The sequence below is a fragment of the Salmo salar genome, chromosome ssa01 (genome assembly GCF_905237065.1).
Source record: "Salmo salar chromosome ssa01, Ssal_v3.1, whole genome shotgun sequence".
Taxonomy (NCBI): domain Eukaryota; kingdom Metazoa; phylum Chordata; class Actinopteri; order Salmoniformes; family Salmonidae; genus Salmo; species Salmo salar.
The window spans coordinates 169,964,074-169,979,207 of NC_059442.1; the positions used below are offsets into that span (position 1 = coordinate 169,964,074).

Genomic DNA, 15,134 nt, shown 5'->3' on the forward strand with positions numbered 1-15,134 from the left:
ACTGGATAGGTTTACTCAGACTGGATAGGGTTACTCAGACTGGATAGGGTTACTCAGACTGGATAGTGTTACTCAGACTGGATAGGGTTAGTGTTGCTCAGACTGGATAGGGTTGCTCAGACTGGATAGGGTTAGGGTTACTCAGACTGGATAGGGTTACTCAGACTGGATAGGGTTACTCAGACTGGATAGGATTGCTCAGACTGGATAGGGTTACTCAGACTGGATAGGGTTACTCAGACTGGATAGGGTTACTCAGACTGGATAGGGTTACTCAGACTGGATAGGGTTAGTGTTGCTCAGACTGGATAGGGTTGCTCAGACTGGATAGGGTTGCTCAGACTGGATAGTGATAGGGTTGCTCAGACTGGATAGGGTTACTCAGACTGGATAGTGTAACTCAGACTGGTTAGTGTTACTCAGACTGGATAGGGTTACTCAGACTGGATAGTGATAGGGTTGCTCAGACTGGATAGGGTTACTCAGACTGGATAGGGTTGCTCAGACTGGATAGTGTAACTCAGACTGGATAGTGTAACTCAGACTGGATAGTGTAACTCAGACTGGTTAGTGTTACTCAGACTGGATCGGGTTACTCAGACTGGATTGGGTTAGGGTTGCTAAGACTGGATAGTGATAGGGTTACTCAGACTGGATAGGGTTACTAAGACTGGATAGTGATAGGGTTACTCAGACTGGATAGGGTTACTCAGACTGGATAGGGTTAGGGTTACTCAGACTGGATAGGGTTAGGGTTACTCAGACTGGATAGTGTTACTCAGACTGGATAGTGATAGGGTTACTCAGACTGGATAGGGTTACTCAGACTGGATAGGGTTAGGGTTACTCAGACTGGATAGTGTTACTCAGACTGGATAGTGTTACTCAGACTGGATAGGGTTACTCAGACGGGATAATGATAGGGTTACTCAGACTGGATAGGGTTACTCAGACTGGATAGGGTTACTCAGACTGGATAGGGTTAGGGTTAGTCAGACTGGATAGTGTTACTCAGACTGGATAGTGATAGGGTTACTCAGACTGGATAGGGTTACTCAGACTGGATAGTGATAGGGTTATTCAGACTGGATAGGGTTACTCAGACTGGATAGGGTTACTCAGACTGGATAGGGTTAGGGTTACTCAGACTGGATAATGTTACTCAGACTGGATAGTGTTACTCAGACTGGATAGGGTTAGGGTTACTCAGACTGGATAGGGTTACTCAGACTGGATAGGGTTAGGGTTACTCAGACTGGATAGTGTTATTCAGACTGGATAATGTTACTCAGACTGGATAGTGTTAGGGTTACTCAGACTGGATAGGGTTAGGGTTACTCAGACTGGATAGGGTTAGGGTTACTCAGACTGGATAGTGTTACTCAGACTGGATAGTGATAGGGTTACTCAGACTGGATAGGGTTAGGGTTACTCAGACTCGATAGTGTTACTCAGACTGGATAATGTTACTCAGACTGGATAGTGTTACTCAGACTGGATAGCGTTAGGGTTACTCAGACTGGATAGGGTTACTCAGACTGGATAGTGTTAGGGTTACTCAGACTGGATAGGGTTAGGGTTGCTAAGACTAGATAGTGTTACTCAGACTGGATAGTGTTAGGGTTACTCAGACTGGATAGTGTTAGGGTTATTCAGACTGGATAGGGTTCCTCAGATTGGATAGGGTTCCTCAGACTGGATAGGGTTACTCAGACTGGATAGGGTTACTCAGACTGGATAGGGTTAGGGTTACTCAGACTGGATAGGGTTAGGGTTACTCAGACTGGATAGGGTTACTCAGACTGGATAGTGTTACTCAGACTGGATAGGGTTAGGGTTACTCAGACTGGATAGGGTTAGGGTTACTCAGACTGGATATGGTTAGGGTTGCTAAGACTGGATAGTGTTACTCAGACTGGATAGTGTTACTCAGACTGGATAGTGTTACTCAGACTGGATAGGGTTAGGGTTACTCAGACTGGATAGGGTTGCTAAGACTGGATAGGGTTAGTGTTACTCAGACTGGATAGGGTTAGGGTTACTCAGACTGGATAAGGTTAGGGTTACTCAGACTGGATAGTGTTACTCAGATTGGATAGGGTTCCTCAGACTGGATAGGGTTACTCAGACTGGATAGGGTTAGTGTTACTCAGACTGGATAGGGTTAGTGTTACTCAGACTGGATAGGGTTACTCAGACTGGATCTCTAGTCTACCCCTCCCTCCCTCCCTCCCTTCTCCTGCTCATAAACCTACACAGCCTGTAATGATATGCTACTCCTTAATTAACAGACAGATTTCCCAACAGAGACAGATAGACTAGGTGATTTCACAGTAGGGATCCGTTTCCAGGTCTGGGAACAGACAGACTAGGTGATTTCACAGTAGGGATCCGTTTCCAGGTCTGGGAACAGACGGACTAGGTGATTTCACAGTAGGGAGCTGTTTCCTGTGAAATCGGTGAAATCAACTAGTTTTCCCAGACCTTGTGCACGGCACAACAGAACCAAATGCAAAAGTCTCCGAGCAATACCCCACCCACCCACATGACACTCCTGACAGGCTAAAACCAATACTCAAAGTATTTGAAAGATCTCGATTAGTATTTGAACCCAGGTCTAGTATAGTATAGTTTACTCTGAACACAGCACAGGGCGGTAACACTTTTACAATAGGGAGCAGTTAAGGCTGTGTGGCAGAAATGCATTTTGGGTTATAGGGGTGCTTACCGTTCAAACTGCTCCTATCAATCAGGTTGTTGTCAGAAGGCCAGTAGCCGCCATCTCCATGGCGACCTGTAGAACAGAAAAAGAGTGGGGGTGAGCAGGGATAGAGAGAGAGGAGGGAGAGATGTGGGAGGGAGAGAGAGAGAGGAGGGAGGGAGGGAGAGAGTAGGGGAAGGGAGAGAGAGAGCAGGGGAAGGGAGAGAGAGTAGGGGAGGGAGAGAGAGAGCAGGGGAAGGGAGAGAGAGAGAGAGAGTAGGGGAAGGGAGAGAGAGAGAGAGAGCAGGTGAAGGGAGAGAGAGAGCGAGAGCAGGGGAAGGACAAAGAAGAACGCTATTATATTTTAGTGTTCAAACTTGAGTATTTAGAGAGGGATTTTCTTTTTTATACCTATTTTAAGAATACATTATTTTCTTTGACTCAACTACGACAAGTGTATGAAATGTAACATTAGCCTAAACGGCAATCCAGAGATAGAATAAAGTGTGGGAGTGGTCTGAGTGTCTGTAGAATAGCCTGTATTGTACATCTCATTATACATTCCTGAGTGCCAACCAATAATAGGCAATTGGAAACTATTGTGTTTGAGAGCAGGAGACAATTCAGAGATACACAAAGAGAGAGGGAGAAAGATAGAGAGACAGGAGAGAGAGAGAGAGAGAGAGAGAGAGAGAGAGAGAGAGAGAGAGAGAGAGAGAGAGAGAGAGAGAGAGAGAGACAACAGAGAGAGAGAGAGACAACAGAGAGAGGGAGAGACAACAGAGAGAGACCACAGAGAGAGGGAGAGACAACAGAGAGAGACAACAGAGAGAGGGAGAGACGAAAGAGAGAGACAACAGAGAGAGGGAGAGACGAAAGAGAGAGACAACAGAGAGAGGGAGAGACGAAAGAGACAGGAGAGCGACAGGAGAGAGACAAGTAGAAAGACACAAAGAGAGAGGGAGAGATAAGGGAGAGATAATATCAATTCAAGGGGCTTTATTGGCATGGGAAACATATGTTAACATTGCCAAAGCAAGTGATGTAGATAAAACACTCTCTTTATCTATCCCTCTCTCTAACCCCCCCTCTCACACACACACACACACACAGACCACTAAACTACACTATACTACAGACCACTATACTATACACACTATACTACAATATAATACATACAGTTGAAGTCTGAAGTTTACATACACTTAGGTTGGAGTCATTAAAACTCGTTTTTCAACCACTCCACAAATTTCTTGTTAACAACCTATAGTTTTGGCAAGTCGGTTAAGACATCTACTTTGTGCATGACACAAGTCATTTTTCCAACAATTGTTTACAGACAGATTATTTCACTTATAATTCACTGTATCACAATTCCTGTGGGTCAGAAGTTTACATACAATAAGTTGACTGTGCCTTTAAACAGCTTGGAAAATTCCATGAAATTATGTCATGGCTTTAGAAGCTTCTGATAGGCTAATTGGCATAATTTGAGTCAATTGGAGGTGTACCTGTGGATGTATTTCAAGGCCTACCTTCAAACTCAGTGCCTCTTTGCTTGACATCATGGGAAAATCAAAAGAAATCAGCCAAGACCTCAGAAAGAAAATTGTAGACCTCCACAAGTCTGGTTCATCCTTGGGAGCAATTTCCAAATGCCTGAAAGTACCACGTTCATCTGTACAAACAATAGTACGCAAGTATAAACACCATGGGACCACACAGCCGTCATACCGCTCAGGAAGGAGACGCGTTCTGTCTCCTAGAGATGAACGTACTTTAGTGCGAAAAGTGCAAATCAATCCCAGAACAACAGCAAAGGACCTTGTGAAGATGCTGGAGGAAACAGGTACCAAAGTATCTATATCCACACTAAAACGAGTCCTATATCGACATAACATGAAAGGCCGCTCAGCAAGGAAGAAGCCACTGCTCCAAAACTGCCATAAAAAAGCAAAACTACGGTTTGCAACTGCACACAGGGACAAAGATCATACTTTTTGGAGAAATGTCCTCTGGTCTGATGAAACAAAAATATTACTGTTTGGTCATAATGACCATCGTTATGTTTGGAGGAAAAAGGGCGAGGCTTGCAAGCCGAAGAACACCATCCCAACCGTGAAGCACGGGGGTGGCAGCATCATGTTGTGGGGGTGCTTTGCTGCAGGAGGGACTGGTGCACTTCACAAAATATATGGCATCATGAGGGAGGAGAATTATGTGGATATATTGAAGCAACATCTCAAGACATCAGTCAGGAAGTTAAAGCTTGGTCGCAAATGGGTCTTCCAAATGGACAATGACCCCAAACATTCTTCCAAAGTTGTGGCAAAATGGCTTAAGGACAACAAAGTCAAGGTATTGGAGTGGCCATCACAAAGCCCTGACCTCAATCCCCCCCCCAAAAAAAAAGTGTGTGCGAGCAAGGAGGCCTACAAACCTGACTCAGTTACACCAGCTCTGTCAGGAGGAATGGGCAGAAATTCACCCAACTTATTGTGGGAAGCTTGTGGAAGGCTACCCGAAACGTTTGACCCAAGTTAAACAATTTAAAGGCAATGCTACCGAATACTAATTGAGTGTATGTAAACTTCTGACCCACTGAGGATGTGATGAAAGAAATAAAAGCTGAAATAAATAATTCTCTCTACTATTATTCTGACATTTCCCATTCTTAAAATAAAGTGGTGATCCTAACTGACCTAAGACAGGAAATTTTTACTAGGATTAAATGTCAGGAATTGTGAAAACTGAGTTTAAATGTACTTGGCTAAGGTGTAAACTTCAGACATCAAATGTACACTACATACCACTATACTATAGTATACTACACTACATACCACTATACTATAGTATACTATTCTACAGACCACCATACTATACTATGTTACAGACCACTATGCTATACTATACTATACTACACTATACTATACTATACTATAGAATACTATAATACAGACCACTATACTATAGTTTACTATGCTACAGACCACTATACTATAGTATACTATGGCACAGGCCACTATACTATAGTATACTATGCTACAGACCACCATACTATACTATGTTACAGACCACTATACTATACTATAGAATACTATAATACAGACCACTATACTATAGTATACTATGGCACAGGCCACTATACTATAGTATATTATGCTACATACCACTATACTATACTATAGTATACTATGTTACAGACCTATACTATAGTATACTATGGCACAGGCCACTATACTATAGTATACTATGCTACATACCACTATACTACACTATAGTATACCATACTACATGCCGCTATACTATACTATAGTATACTGTGCCACAGACCACTATACTATACTATGGTATACTATAGTATACTATGCTACACACCACTATACTATAGTATAGTATACTATGGTACAGACCACTATACTATACTATAGTATACTATGCTACACACCACTATACTATAGTATACTATGGTACAGACCACTATACTATACTATAGTATACTATGGCACAGACCACTATAATATAGTATATTATGCTACATACCACTATACTATACTATAGTATACTATGTTACAGACCAATACTATAGTATACTCTATAAAAGGGACCCTAAATCACACTCTAGAACAGGGACTCTAAATCACACTCTAGAACAGGGACACCAAATCACACTCTAGAACAGGGACACCAAATCACACTATAGAACAGGGACCCTAAAACACACTCTAGAACAGGGACCCCAAATAACACTCTAGAACAGGGACCCTAAATCACACTCTAGAACAGGGACCCTAAATCACACTCCAGAACAGGGACCCTAAAACACACTCTAGAACAGGGACACCGAATCAAGCTATAGAACAGGGACCCTAAAACACACTCTAGAACAGGGACCCTAAATCACACTCTAGAACAGGGACCCTAAATCACACTATAGAACAGGGACCCTAAAACACACTCTAGAACAGGGACCCCAAATAACACTCTAGAACAGGGACTCTAAATCACACTCTAGAACAGGGACACCAAATCACACTATAGAACAGGGACCCTAAAACACACTCTAGAACAGGGACTCTAAATCACACTATAGAACAGGGACCCTAAATCACACTCTAGAACAGGGACTCTAAATCACACTATAGAACAGGGACACCAAATCACACTCTAGAACAGGGACACCAAATCACACTCTAGAACAGGGACACCAAATCACACTATAGAACAGGGACCCTAAATCACACTCTAGAACAGGGACCCTAAAACACACTCTAGAACAGGGACACCAAATCACACTCTAGAACAGGGACACCAAATCACACTCTAGAACAGGGACCCTAAAACACACTCTAGAACAGGGACCCTAAATCACACTCTAGAACAGGGACTCTAAATCACACTATAGAACAGGGACCCTAAATCACACTCTAGAACAGGGACTCTAAATCACACTATAGAACAGGGACCCTAAATCACACTCTAGAACAGGGACCCTAAAACACACTCTAGAACAGGGACTCTAAATCACACTATAGAACAGGGACTCTAAATCACACTCTAGAACAGGGACACCAAATCACACTATAGAACAGGGACACTAAATCGCACTCTAGAACAGGGACCCTAAATCACACTCTAGAACAGGGACACCAAATCACACTATAGAACAGGGACCCTAAAACACACTCTAGAACAGGGACCCTAAATCACACTCTAGAACAGGGACCCTAAATCACACTCTAGAACAGGGACCCTAAATCACACTCTAGAACAGGGACCCTAAATCACACTCTAGAACAGGGACCCTAAATCACACTCTAGAACAGGGACACCAAATCACACTCTAGAACAGGGACACCAAATCACACTCTAGAACAGGGACCCTAAACACACTGTAGAACAGGGACACCAAATCAAGCTATAGAACAGGGACCCTAAATCACACTCTAGAACAGGGACCCTAAACACACTGTAGAACAGGGACCCTAAATCACACTCTAGAACAGGGACCCTAAATCACATTCTAGAACAGGGACACCAAATCACACTCTAGAACAGGGACACCAAATCACACTCTAGAACAGGGACCCTAAATCACACTCTAGAACAGGGACACCAAATCACACTCTAGAACAGGGACCCTAAAACACACTCTAGAACAGGGACACCAAATCACACTCTAGAACAGGGACTCTAAACACACTCTAGAACAGGGACACCAAATTACACTCTAGAACACATTCAAAGTCATTCATTATCTCACCGATCTATGAACGTCCTTTCCCCCAATCGGTCCATTTCTGTCGCCACTGAGCCTGTCTGTGCTATGAACCATAGCCCACAGCTATGGACAGACAGACAGACAGACAGACAGACAGACAGACAGACAGACAGACAGACAGACAGACAGACAGACAGACAGACAGACAGACAGACAGACAGACAGACAGACAGACAGACAGACAGACAGACAGACAGACAGACAGACAGACAGACAGACAGACAGACAGACAGACAGACAGAGACACAAGAGACAGAGAGAGACAGACAGAAAGAGAGAGCCAGAGAAAAAGAGAGACAGATAGAGGAGAGAGGAGAGAGGAGAGAGAAGAGAGGAGAAAGTAGAGAGTAGAGAGGAGAGAGACACACACAGGATCTGCAGGAAGGATTGCTAGGTCTTCTCTTACCCTTACCATGAACCTGTGGTGACTGTAGAAGTAAGAGAGAGCTACATGATAAATTGGCTGCGTAAGGGTGACCACGGGAAAGGAGAACACATTTTGTTAGAACCCAAACTAGAAACCGGGGAGCGGGCGAGACCTATCAATCCATATCTATCCGGTGTGTCTGCCTCGCTTCACCCAGAAACCATATCTATCTATCTAAACCTATGAGGCTCATGGTTCTCACCCACTTCCATAGACTTACACAGTAATTATGACAACTTCCGGAGGACGTCCTCCAACCTATCAGGGGGGGGGCAGAGGCGCCAGGAGGACCCAGAGGGGTCAGGAGGGGCTAGCAGGAGGGTACAGGGGAGGGGGGGGAGGAGGTGCCAGAAGGGCCAGGGGGTTCCAGAGGGGCTAGGAGGGGCAAGTGGGGGGCCAAGGGGAGCAAGGAGGGGTCATGGGGGGCCAGAGAGACCAGGGTGGGCCAGAGAGACTAGAAGGGTCCAGGGAGGGGCAGGGGGCCGGGGTTGGCAGAGGGGGGCCAGATGGATCAGGAGGGTCCAGAGGAGGAGCCAGAGAAACGGCCCCAACCATCAATCTCCAGCCTGGGCTTCAACCACTACCTCCCCTGGTGCCGTTTCACAAGATTTATATGCTATGAGTGTGTGTGTGTGTGTGTGTGTGTGTGTGTGTGTGTGTGTGTGTGTGTGTGTGTGTGTGTGTGTGTGTGTGTGTGTGTTAAGGCCAAGACCTACAAGGGCTTTCACTCAAGTCAAGAAACTAATTTAGCCCCCTGAGTCCCGGCCCACATTTTGCTCCACTCCCAATATCTGATATTTATTTATCTCTGTATTTTCATGTGTTTGGGACTTCACAGCGTTAAACGCTGTCCTTTGTCAAGGGTAAATTGAGAGGCCCCGGGCCACAGTGAATGAAGTACAACACCTGAGTGCATTGACCATGGTTAACTACTGTATGTCAAGGTCTCTATTGAGACAGATTGTTTGTTTACATTCAGAGCTGGTACAGAATCCATTATATAAACCAACATAATGTCCTCATTCTGAATGAAATAGACTGAAGAGGTATCAGCACCCTGAGTCAATGTAGGGTACTATATAGAGAATAGGGTGCTATATGGCCCTGGTCAATGTAGGGTACTATATAGGGAATAGGGTGCCATAGGGCCCTGGTCAATGTAGGGTACTATATAGGGAATAGGGTGCCATAGGGCCCTGGTCAATGTAGGGTACTATATAGGGAATAGGGTGCCATAGGGCCCTGGTCAATGTAGGGTACTATGTAGGGAATAGGGTGCCATAGGGCCCTGGTCAATGTAGGGTACTATGTAGGGAATAGGGTGCCATAGGGCCCTGGTCAATGTAGGGTGCTATATAGGGAATAGGGTGCCATAGGGCCCTGGTCAATGTAGGGTACTATATAGGGAATAGGGTGCCATTACATGTGAAATAGTCTCTGTCTTCACGGATGAACCTTTATCTGTAAAAACAGATGGTTTATTTAATAACGTCTAGCTTAGAGTACTTTTTAAAAATTAGATGTGCCTAAATAATCATACACTTTAATAAGACTATTTCATATGGTGACTAAAAACACATTTAAAAAAAAAAAAAATTCTCTCTCAAAATAATTGTTTGCACAAAACGTCAATTAAAAGCTGTGTGAGAGTAGCCTGACGACTCAGTGGTTCACCACAGACTTCAGTCTGAGAGTAGCCTGACGACTCAGTGGTTCACCACAGACTTCAGTCTGAGAGTAGCCTGACGACTCAGTGGTTCACCACAGACTGCAGTCTGAGAGTAGCCTGACGACTCAGTGGTTCACCACAGACTGCAGTCTGAGAGTAGCCTGACGACTCAGTGGTTCACCACAGACTGCAGTCTGAGAGTAGCCTGACGACTCAGTGGTTCACCACAGACTGCAGTCTGAGAGTAGCCTGACGACTCAGTGGTTCACCACAGACTGCAGTCTGAGACTAGCCTGACGACTCAGTGGTTCACCACAGACTGCAGTCTGAGAGTAGCCTGACGACTCAGTGGTTCACCACAGACTGCAGTCTGAGAGTAGCCTGACGACTCAGTGGTTCACCACAGACTGCAGTCTGAGACTAGCCTGACGACTCAGTGGTTCACCACAGACTGCAGTCTGAGAGTAGCCTGACGACTCAGTGGTTCACCACAGACTGCAGTCTGAGAGTAGCCTGACGACTCAGTGGTTCACCACAGACTGCAGTCTGAGACTAGCCTGACGACTCAGTGGTTCACCACAGACTGCAGTCTGAGAGTAGCCTGACGACTCAGTGGTTCACCACAGACTGCAGTCTGAGAGTAGCCTGACGACTCAGTGGTTCACCACAGACTGCAGTCTGAGACTAGCCTGACGACTCAGTGGTTCACCACAGACTGCAGTCTGAGAGTAGCCTGACGACTCAGTGGTTCACCACAGACTGCAGTCTGAGAGTAGCCTGACGACTCAGTGGTTCACCACAGACTGCAGTCTGAGAGTAGCCTGACGACTCAGTGGTTCACCACAGACTGCAGTCTGAGATTAGCCTGACGACTCAGTGGTTCACCACAGACTGCAGTCTGAGAGTAGCCTGACGACTCAGTGGTTCACCACAGACTGCAGTCTGAGCTTAGCCTGACGACTCAGTGGTTCACCACAGACTGCAGTCTGAGACTAGCCTGACGACTCAGTGGTTCACCACAGACTGCAGTCTGAGAGTAGCCTGACGACTCAGTGGTTCACCACAGACTGCAGTCTGAGACTAGCCTGACGACTCAGTGGTTCACCACAGACTGCAGTCTGAGAGTAGCCTGACGACTCAGTGGTTCACCACAGACTGCAGTCTGAGACTAGCCTGACGACTCAGTGGTTCACCACAGACTGCAGTCTGAGAGTAGCCTGACGACTCAGTGGTTCACCACAGACTGCAGTCTGAGACTAGCCTGACGACTCAGTGGTTCACCACAGACTGCAGTCTGAGACTAGCCTGACGACTCAGTGGTTCACCACAGACTGCAGTCTGAGAGTAGCCTGACGACTCAGTGGTTCACCACAGACTGCAGTCTGAGAGTAGCCTGACGACTCAGTGGTTCACCACAGACTGCAGTCTGAGATTAGCCTGACGACTCAGTGGTTCACCACAGACTGCAGTCTGAGACTAGCCTGACGACTCAGTGGTTCACCACAGACTGCAGTCTGAGAGTAGCCTGACGACTCAGTGGTTCACCACAGACTGCAGTCTGAGACTAGCCTGACGACTCAGTGGTTCACCACAGACTGCAGTCTGAGACTAGCCTGACGACTCAGTGGTTCACCACAGACTGCAGTCTGAGACTAGCCTGACGACTCAGTGGTTCACCACAGACTGCAGTCTGAGACTAGCCTGACGACTCAGTGGTTCACCACAGACTGCAGTCTGAGAGTAGCCTGACGACTCAGTGGTTCACCACAGACTGCAGTCTGAGAGTAGCCTGACGACTCAGTGGTTCACCACAGACTGCAGTCTGAGATTAGCCTGACGACTCAGTGGTTCACCACAGACTGCAGTCTGAGACTAGCCTGACGACTCAGTGGTTCACCACAGACTGCAGTCTGAGAGTAGCCTGACGACTCAGTGGTTCACCACAGACTGCAGTCTGAGAGTAGCCTGACGACTCAGTGGTTCACCACAGACTGCAGTCTGAGACTAGCCTGACGACTCAGTGGTTCACCACAGACTGCAGTCTGAGACTAGCCTGACGACTCAGTGGTTCACCACAGACTGCAGTCTGAGACTAGCCTGACGACTCAGTGGTTCACCACAGACTGCAGTCTGAGAGTAGCCTGACGACTCAGTGGTTCACCACAGACTGCAGTCTGAGACTAGCCTGACGACTCAGTGGTTCACCACAGACTGCAGTCTGAGACTAGCCTGACGACTCAGTGGTTCACCACAGACTGCAGTCTGAGAGTAGCCTGACGACTCAGTGGTTCACCACAGACTGCAGTCTGAGATTAGCCTGACGACTCAGTGGTTCACCACAGACTGCAGTCTGAGAGTAGCCTGACGACTCAGTGGTTCACCACAGACTGCAGTCTGAGATTAGCCTGACGACTCAGTGGTTCACCACAGACTGCAGTCTGAGACTAGCCTGACGACTCAGTGGTTCACCACAGACTGCAGTCTGAGAGTAGCCTGACGACTCAGTGGTTCACCACAGACTGCAGTCTGAGACTAGCCTGACGACTCAGTGGTTCACCACAGACTGCAGTCTGAGAGTAGCCTGACGACTCAGTGGTTCACCACAGACTGCAGTCTGAGACTAGCCTGACGACTCAGTGGTTCACCACAGACTGCAGTCTGAGAGTAGCCTGACGACTCAGTGGTTCACCACAGACTGCAGTCTGAGACTAGCCTGACGACTCAGTGGTTCACCACAGACTGCAGTCTGAGACTAGCCTGACGACTCAGTGGTTCACCACAGACTGCAGTCTGAGAGTAGCCTGACGACTCAGTGGTTCACCACAGACTGCAGTCTGAGAGTAGCCTGACGACTCAGTGGTTCACCACAGACTGCAGTCTGAGATTAGCCTGACGACTCAGTGGTTCACCACAGACTGCAGTCTGAGACTAGCCTGACGACTCAGTGGTTCACCACAGACTGCAGTCTGAGAGTAGCCTGACGACTCAGTGGTTCACCACAGACTGCAGTCTGAGACTAGCCTGACGACTCAGTGGTTCACCACAGACTGCAGTCTGAGACTAGCCTGACGACTCAGTGGTTCACCACAGACTGCAGTCTGAGACTAGCCTGACGACTCAGTGGTTCACCACAGACTGCAGTCTGAGACTAGCCTGACGACTCAGTGGTTCACCACAGACTGCAGTCTGAGAGTAGCCTGACGACTCAGTGGTTCACCACAGACTGCAGTCTGAGAGTAGCCTGACGACTCAGTGGTTCACCACAGACTGCAGTCTGAGATTAGCCTGACGACTCAGTGGTTCACCACAGACTGCAGTCTGAGACTAGCCTGACGACTCAGTGGTTCACCACAGACTGCAGTCTGAGAGTAGCCTGACGACTCAGTGGTTCACCACAGACTGCAGTCTGAGAGTAGCCTGACGACTCAGTGGTTCACCACAGACTGCAGTCTGAGACTAGCCTGACGACTCAGTGGTTCACCACAGACTGCAGTCTGAGACTAGCCTGACGACTCAGTGGTTCACCACAGACTGCAGTCTGAGAGTAGCCTGACGACTCAGTGGTTCACCACAGACTGCAGTCTGAGAGTAGCCTGACGACTCAGTGGTTCACCACAGACTGCAGTCTGAGACTAGCCTGACGACTCAGTGGTTCACCACAGACTGCAGTCTGAGACTAGCCTGACGACTCAGTGGTTCACCACAGACTGCAGTCTGAGACTAGCCTGACGACTCAGTGGTTCACCACAGACTGCAGTCTGAGAGTAGCCTGACGACTCAGTGGTTCACCACAGACTGCAGTCTGAGACTAGCCTGACGACTCAGTGGTTCACCACAGACTGCAGTCTGAGACTAGCCTGACGACTCAGTGGTTCACCACAGACTGCAGTCTGAGACTAGCCTGACGACTCAGTGGTTCACCACAGACTGCAGTCTGAGACTAGCCTGACGACTCAGTGGTTCACCACAGACTGCAGTCTGAGACTAGCCTGACGACTCAGTGGTTCACCACAGACTGCAGTCTGAGACTAGCCTGACGACTCAGTGGTTCACCACAGACTGCAGTCTGAGACTAGCCTGACGACTCAGTGGTTCACCACAGACTGCAGTCTGAGACTAGCCTGACGACTCAGTGGTTCACCACAGACTGCAGTCTGAGATTAGCCTGACGACTCAGTGGTTCACCACAGACTGCAGTCTGAGACTAGCCTGACGACTCAGTGGTTCACCACAGACTGCAGTCTGAGACTAGCCTGACGACTCAGTGGTTCACCACAGACTGCAGTCTGAGACTAGCCTGACGACTCAGTGGTTCACCACAGACTGCAGTCTGAGAGTAGCCTGACGACTCAGTGGTTCACCACAGACTGCAGTCTGAGACTAGCCTGACGACTCAGTGGTTCACCACAGACTGCAGTCTGAGACTAGCCTGACGACTCAGTGGTTCACCACAGACTGCAGTCTGAGACTAGCCTGACGACTCAGTGGTTCACCACAGACTGCAGTCTGAGAGTAGCCTGACGACTCAGTGGTTCACCACAGACTGCAGTCTGAGACTAGCCTGACGACTCAGTGGTTCACCACAGACTGCAGTCTGAGATTAGCCTGACGACTCAGTGGTTCACCACAGACTGCAGTCTGAGATTAGCCTGACGACTCAGTGGTTCACCACAGACTGCAGTCTGAGACTAGCCTGACGACTCAGTGGTTCACCACAGACTGCAGTCTGAGACTAGCCTGACGACTCAGTGGTTCACCACAGACTGCAGTCTGAGACTTCCATCATTGAAGTTGTAGGCGCCTTGTACAAAACAAAGTAATCAGCAATTGGATTGTCTTTAACTAATTACAGTATCATAACCATAGGACGAATTTTCACACCACGCCGCCTTAGCCACGTGTGTCTGGCGCTGGCCCAACCCATCGGTTTCTGGACCAATCAGAAGGCTCCGAACACATTGACATTGGGTGAAGGGTCAGGGAGGTACTCAGATCAGGGGAGGGGGGGGGCGGCGTAGCCGGAGCAAGGAGTCTGGGTAACCAGGCAAGTGTGTCT

General features: G+C 47.5%; 1 protein-coding gene across 1 annotated transcript in view; it reads right to left on the reverse strand.

Annotated features, from left to right (window-relative positions):
* Positions 1-15,134, reverse strand: part of LOC106591943 (netrin receptor DCC) — a 384,214-nt gene that overhangs the window by 61,041 nt on the left and 308,039 nt on the right. Inside the window, 1 exon segment of the mRNA XM_045703220.1 lies at positions 2,729-2,794. Coding sequence (XP_045559176.1) covers positions 2,729-2,794 — 66 coding nt within the window.